This window comes from Gossypium hirsutum, chromosome A04 (assembly GCF_007990345.1).
Source record: "Gossypium hirsutum isolate 1008001.06 chromosome A04, Gossypium_hirsutum_v2.1, whole genome shotgun sequence".
Taxonomy (NCBI): Eukaryota; Viridiplantae; Streptophyta; class Magnoliopsida; order Malvales; family Malvaceae; genus Gossypium; species Gossypium hirsutum.
The window spans coordinates 12,347,890-12,355,519 of record NC_053427.1 but is presented as its reverse complement, the minus strand read 5'-3'; the positions used below and the strand labels follow the sequence as shown (position 1 = coordinate 12,355,519).

At 38.0% G+C, this 7,630-nt stretch overlaps 1 protein-coding gene across 1 annotated transcript; it reads left to right on the top strand.

Annotated features, from left to right (window-relative positions):
• The first annotated feature begins 488 nt into the window (after window positions 1–488).
• On the top strand, window positions 489–1,388 carry LOC121227955 (uncharacterized). Its single transcript, XM_041110921.1, has 2 exons — window positions 489–879; window positions 977–1,388. Exons 1-2 carry the CDS (start codon window positions 601–603, stop codon window positions 1,148–1,150), a joined length of 453 nt encoding a protein of 150 aa, XP_040966855.1. The 5' UTR covers window positions 489–600; the 3' UTR covers window positions 1,151–1,388.
• Window positions 1,389–7,630: the final 6,242 nt, after the last annotated feature.

Here is a 7,630-nt window from a genome sequence, read left to right as displayed (position 1 = left end):
ATGATCAATGTCAGTGATCGAGGAAAAAATTGTTTAAATTTTGGTTTACAGATTTGTTATGTTTAAAGTTCTTTCATGAAAAAAATGAACTGTAGAAGAAAAGAGAAATGAGAGCTTTCTATAGATGTAGGTGGTGTAAATAAAGAAGCTCATACTGCAACAATTTTATTACCTTGGTGACTTAAGTAAAAACTTTAGAGTAATTCAATAATTATGTTGTAACTTTTTAAAGTTGAATGAGGAAACTAAGCTTACTAAAAGTTAGGTGACATTGGAAGTGGTTTACTTTTTATATTGTTAATTTATTATAGAAAATTTATATAATTTTTTAAAAAAATAATAATTTATCAAAAAATTCAAATAGCGATATTTCTTTAATTGAAAAGAATTTTTGGTTAGAAGTGAAAAGATAGGAATAAAGAAAAGGAAAAAGAATAATAAAAAAAAAGTTTTGTGATATGAATGGAGTCTACAAATTTCATGCGCATAGACATTGTTGTTATGGACAATGCATGCATGGTGTAAACTAGTATATAAGTAGGCGTGTATTGCAATATTCGAAGCATAACACAACCAAACCAAAGCACATAGAAAGCTACCATGGCTACTTCTCAGAAAACTGCTCAACAAACCACAAACGGCAAGCTTTGGAACTCTTCCAGCGAAGCTCTAACCTTGACTGACAAGAAAGTTTGGCAAGGCTCTCATTATGCGGATTTCCCCGAAATAATTGAAGATGGAGATGCGAGTGAGTTTACACATGAATCAGTGACTGATGGTGCTGATAGTCAGGGTTCAGTTGCTGGTCTTGTGTACAGGCGACGTGATGGAACTAAGTGGGTTGTTGCCTGGAGCAACCCACTAGATGAGAACAGCAAGGTATATGTTGCATTCAATTCAATCTTATCATTAATTAACTAGTTAGAATGCGTATATATAATCATTTAATCTATGACCTATTGCATGCATGCTGCAGGTCTATACTGATATCCAAAGGCAACCTATTCACTGGGGGCAAATCAAAACCAACCTTGAGAAAAGAGGAAAACCAAAATTTAAAGTTACAAAGTTTGGGTACATTGCATCTATTGAAATTGATCCCGTGAGCCGTTCACCCACAATGAAGGCATCATTTGAGTTAGAGGCATAACTGCCTTTGCTTCTTCATCAAGCTATGCTGGTAGTTAAGGCTATCAAAATTAAATAATAACGAGCTGCCTGCAGCTTCATTACCCGTACTACTGTTATGGTAATAAATTTTGATAGCCAGTACAACCATTAGAAAGTGTGTAGGCCTTCACAATCATGTCAGTGCCATGTGTATATACATGGTTGACTGTTTGTATAATATTATGGAAAAATAAAACAGAATGGCCTTTACTATTTTATCTTTTGACTCAATTTATACTCTTATGTTTTCTCCAACTTCTGCGTCCATCCATCAAGTCATCAAACAACAAACCAGGAACCATAACATAGTAAATCTGACAACAAAAAAATCCCCAACAACAAACCATGTTTCCAACAGCAGAATAAAACATAACTAGCATCCCAGCAACTCAATACATAACCAGTAGCAGCAACTACCACCAAGTTTTAAAACATGCTGGATTGGTAAAAGTCAGCAATGGTCAAGCCATCTGTTAAACATTCTACCTGACTATTGAAGTTATGGTCAGCATGCAGCAACCAAGACTGTCAAAGGCACTACATGCAGAAGCTGCAGGTTTACCTAGTCAGCAAGCTGTTTTTGTTTCATTTTGTAATTTTAAGTTAGTGTAATGTAACTTAGTTGCTTTATAACTATGTTAGGTTTATGCTTGATGTAATTTTGATGTTGATTGAGCTGATAAATCAGCTTTGTTTACTTGTTCAAGCTAATTAGCACAAGTTACCATGTGTATTAGTGGTAGTAGGTGAAGTTTAGGTCAACCTACTGTTTTGTCAAGATTGTAAACTTGTTTATGTATTGGCTTTGGGCCATTTTTGAAGTTTAATGAATGAATTCAACAAGTTTTCATCCATATGCTCTCCATTTTTAGTTTTGCTTCAAAATCCATTTGAGTTTTCTGCTTTGTTTCTTCTACAAGTCACGAGACTTGCTACACAAGCATTCTGCTGAAGCTTGCTGCTGCTGCCTCTTGCTCCAACAATTGGTATCTAGAGCCGTATTCTTAGAGGACCTGTTGTAGTTCAACATCAAAACGATGGCATCATCAGGTTTTTCACCAGCTTCACCACCTGTCTTCAATGGAGAGGGCTTCAACATTTGGGCAGTTAAGATGAGGACTTACCTGCAGGCATTCGACCTATGGGAAGTTGTCAACTCAGATGCTGAGCCAGCACCTCTTCGAGCTAATCCAACAGTTGCTCAAATAAGGCAACACACTGATGAAAGAACAAAAAGGCACAAGGCCATGTCATGCATACAGAACTGTGTGACAGATGTGATCTTTATGAGGATCATGGCCTGTGAAACACCAAAGGAGGCTTGGGACAAGCTGAAAGAAGAATTTCAGGGGACTGAGAAAACAAGGCAACAACAGCTGCTCAACTTGAGAAGAGATTTCGAAAATCTAAAAATGAAAGAGGAAGAAACAGTTAAGCAGTACTCAGATCGGATTATGGCTGTTGTAAACAGCATAAGGCTCCTAGGAGAGCAATTCAGTGAAGCTAGAATGGTTGAGAAAGTCATGTCCACTCTACCAGAGAGGTATGAAGCCAAAATTTCATCCCTCGAAGACTCAAGGGACTTGACAACTATCTCCTTAACTGAGTTAATCAATGCCTTGTATGCACAAGAGCAAAGAAGAGCCAGCAGACAAGAGGAGCACCAGGAAGGGGCTTTTCAAGCCAAAGAAGCCTCGAGCATCAAAACTCATAAAGGCAAAAAGTTCTGGAAAAACAGGCCTAAGCCTGATGCTGCTAGGAGCAGTGACCAACTCTGCAGACATTGTAAAAGAGCTGGTCATCCAGAAGATAGATGCTGGTTTAGACCAGATGCAGTATGCCAACACTGCAAGAAAAAAGGCCATGCTGAAAAAGTTTGCAAGAATAGAAGCAAACCAAGACAGAATCAATTTCAGCAACAAAAGGCAGAAGCTCGAGTAGCTGAAGAAAGCAGTGATCAAGAAGAACATGTTTTTGCTGTGTCATGTGCAGCAAATCAGAAAAAGGGTTCAAAGGGCTGGCTTCTAGATAGTGGGTGCACAAACCACATGTCACCAGATGCAACTATCTTCAAAACCCTGGATAGAACCTGCAAAACCAAAGTAAAAATTGGAAATGGTCAGTTAATCAATGCTGAAGGAAGAGGAGATGTGCTGATCCATACCTCCACAGGTGGCAAAATCATTTCAAATGTACTTTTGGTACCTGAAATTGATAGGAACCTTCTCAGTATAACTCAACTACTTGAGAAAGGTTACTCAGTTGTTTTCAAGGAGAAAGAATGTCAAATTTTTGATCCAAGTGGATCAAATCTCATAACAGTCACCATGACTGATAAATGTTTTGAAGTAGACTGGCCAAATGACTCACATTCAGCCTGCATAGCCTCCACTGATGACTCGAGACTCTGGCACCAGAGGCTTGGACATGCAAACTACAAATCCATAGCCCGCATGGTCAATGAAGGTCTGGCAGAAAATTTCATCGATTCAGTGAAGAATGATGAGGTTTGTGAGATATGTCAGCAAGGAAAATTGGCAAGATTGCCATTTCCAACAAGCACAACATGGAGAGCATCAGAGAAGCTCCAGCTTGTGCATACAGATGTGTGTGGACCAATGAAGACTGAGTCTTTCAAAGGAAGCAGGTACTTTATTTTATTTATTGATGACTTAACAAGATACTGCTGGATTTATTTTCTAAAACAGAAGTCAGAAGTTCCATCTGTGTTCCTGAAGTATAAAGCTGCTGTTGAAACTGAGTCTGGTTGCAAACTTAGAGCAGTGAGGTCAGATAATGGAACTGAGTACACCTCAGCTCAGTTCCAAGCCTACTGTGAAGAAGCAGGTATCAAACACCAGTTGACTAATGTGTATACACCCCAACAGAATGGGGTCAGTGAAAGGAAAAACAGAAGCTTGATGAACATGGCAAGATGTCTTCTGTTTGAGAAGAATTTGCCCAAAACTCTGTGGGCTGAAGCTGTTAACACAGCAGTCTATCTCCAAAACAGGCTCCCAACCAAGGCTCTGGCTGAAAAGACTCCATTTGAAGCCTGGTTTGGGTTTAAGCCATCACTGGCTCATCTCAGAACCTTTGGTTGTCTGTGCTACACACAAGTTCCAGCTGAGAAGAGAAGCAAGCTAGATAAAAGAGCTCAAGCAGGGATCCTGATCGGCTATAGCTTGGTTAAGAAGGGCTACAGAATCCTAGAACCTGCTACAAACAAGATATTGGTTAGCAGGGATGTTGTTTTCAATGAAAAAGGACACTGGAATTGGGAGAAGGCTGAACCAGAGGCAGTGGCTGAAGATCTCGCAGTGGACCAAGTTGAAAATGATGAAAACACACCTGAAATGGATGTAGATGATGTTCCAATCAGAGGCACTCGATCACTGGCTGATGTTTATGAAAGAGCACAAGTGGCTACTGTTGAACCAAGTTGCTTTGAAGAAGCAGAAAACCAGGAGGACTGGAAGCAAGCAATGATTGAAGAAATCAGAATGATTGAAAAGAATCAGACCTGGAGTCTGGTTGATAAACCAACAAACAGGAAGATTATTGGTGTCAAATGGGTTTATCGAGTAAAGAACAATGCTGATGGTAGCCTAAACAAGTTGAAGGCTAGATTGGTTGTGAAAGGTTTCAGTCAAAGGTATGGGTCAGACTACCTGGAAACCTTTGCACCAGTGGCCAGGCTAGACACTATCAGACTGCTAGTTGCCTTAGCAGCACAAAAACAGTGGCTGATACACCAACTTGATGTAAAATCAGCATTTCTGAATGGATTCCTTGAAGAGGAGATTTATGTGGAGCAACCTCAAGGTTTCAAGGTGTCTGGCAAGGAAGAAATGGTGTACAAGCTCAATAAAGCCTTGTATGGCTTGAAACAGGCTCCAAGGGCCTGGTATAGCAGAATAGATGGCTATCTGACCAGTCAAGGATTTGAAAGAAGTCTCAGCGAGCCAACTCTGTATGTTAAATCAACAAGTGCTGAAACTCAGCTCATTGTCTCAATATATGTCGATGACCTACTGGTGACAGGAGGAGATCATGAGATGCTAAGCAGCTTTAAAGTCAAAATGCAACAGCACTTTGAAATGTCAGACTTGGGATTGATGTCTTACTTCTTAGGCATGGAAGTAAACCAAGCTAAGAATGGGATTTGGCTAAGTCAAAAGACCTTTGCTATGAAGGTTCTCAACAAATTCTCAATGGAGAATTGCAAAGCAACCAGCACACCAGTTGCTGTTGGAGAAAAACTCTCGAGCCAAGACAAGCATGAAAAGGTTTGTGAAACAACCTATCGAAGTCTAGTTGGATGTTTGTTGTATTTGACTGCTACTAGACCTGATATAATGTATGCTGTGAGTCTACTCTCGAGGTTTATGCATTGTTCAAATGAAAGTCATTTTAGAGCTGCAAAAAGGGTTCTAAGATACATCAAAGGAACTTTGTCCTATGGAATGCAGTTTACCAAGGCTGAGAACTTGAAGCTAGTTGGATATTGTGACAGTGATTGGGCTGGTTCCTTGGATGACATGAAGAGCACTACAGGTTATGCATTCAACATAGGCTCTGCTATGATTTGCTGGAGCTCAAAGAAGCAGGGAGTAGTGGCTCAGTCGACTGCAGAAGCAGAATATGTGGCTGCTGCTGCAGCAGTCAATCAAGCCATATGGCTTAGAAAAATTTTGAAAGATATCAATCATGAGCAAAAGGAAGCAACTGAGATAATGTGTGACAACCAATCAGCAGTTGCTATTGCAAAGAATCCTGTTTTTCATGGAAGGACCAAGCACTTCAACATCAAACTTCATGCAGTTCGAGAAATGGAACAAGCTCATGTTGTTAAGCTGATACATTGCAGTTCTGAAGAGCAAATTGCTGATATTTTAACAAAAGCACTAAGTGTTTCCAAATTTCAACACCTGAGAGCTAATATGGGAGTTTGCAACATGCTAACCAAGGAGGAGTATTGAAGTTATGGTCAGCATGCAGCAACCAAGACTGTCAAAGGCACTACATGCAGAAGCTGCAGGTTTACCTAGTCAGCAAGCTGTTTTTGTTTCATTTTGTAATTTTAAGTTAGTGTAATGTAACTTAGTTGCTTTATAACTATGTTAGGTTTATGCTTGATGTAATTTTGATGTTGATTGAGCTGATAAATCAGCTTTGTTTACTTGTTCAAGCTAATTAGCACAAGTTACCATGTGTATTAGTGGTAGTAGGTGAAGTTTAGGTCAACCTACTGTTTTGTCAAGATTGTAAACTTGTTTATGTATTGGCTTTGGGCCATTTTTGAAGTTTAATGAATGAATTCAACAAGTTTTCATCCATATGCTCTCCATTTTTAGTTTTGCTTCAAAATCCATTTGAGTTTTCTGCTTTGTTTCTTCTACAAGTCACGAGACTTGCTACACAAGCATTCTGCTGAAGCTTGCTGCTGCTGCCTCTTGCTCCAACACTGACGCTTTGACAATGCAGACATCACCAATAGCATAAAAAAAATCATCAATGTCAACACAACTTTCTTGTAGAATCCATGGCCAATGGAGCTAATTTAAATACTGTAACTGTGTATGCAATCAATGTTGTGTGGGAATGCAATCTAATTTAAATAAATCCTACTTGTGTGTTTTTTTGGTTAAAATTAGGTCTCTCTCGTTTATAACTCTATCGGTAAGTTAAATTCTAAACGTGAGGTTATAGGGTTGTTCATTGATAAGAAGATTAATTTCAACAGCTTTCTCTTGGTTATCGATAAATTAAGGAGAGACCGATTGCTAGGTACGACATTGGCAACTTTAAACTAATCTATTAAAGAACAATGGAATTATCTTTCCATCAATGATTAAACTTGTGAATCAAACAGATATTTTACAATTGGCTAGAGCTCCATCTCATTGATAATTTTTATTATTGCCTTCTTGGTTAAGATTTAAATTTAAATTTAGCTTTTTATTTTCTAAAATCTCCATCATATTTACTTTCCTTGTTTTTGTTTTAAAAATAAAGTTATTATCAATATCTATGAATACAACTCTACTCAATGTTATGTACTAAATTTATATTTTTTAGTAGGATTTTATTTTTATAGGTCTCAACAATTGTACAGATTTTAACCTTTTTATCATATATTAATGTTAATAATTTTATCTCTTTCTTGTTTTTAATTTAATTTAATTTTTGTTCATTTTTATGTTTTGATCTTCTTTTTTTCTCAGTATTAAATATATTTATTAAAATTAAAATTTTAATCTTCTCGTGTAGGTGAACTCTTGTACAGTCCTGAGTTTGAGAGAACTGCTCGAAGACTAAGGAAGAGAGTTCAAGCAAGAACTAACCAACCATCTTCATTACCCAACTAGATACATAGACCAATTCAGTCGATTCATCTACCGAATCAAAAGGAGAATAACCAATTTCTCTCTTAAATAAATCTGAAGCAACAACTGTT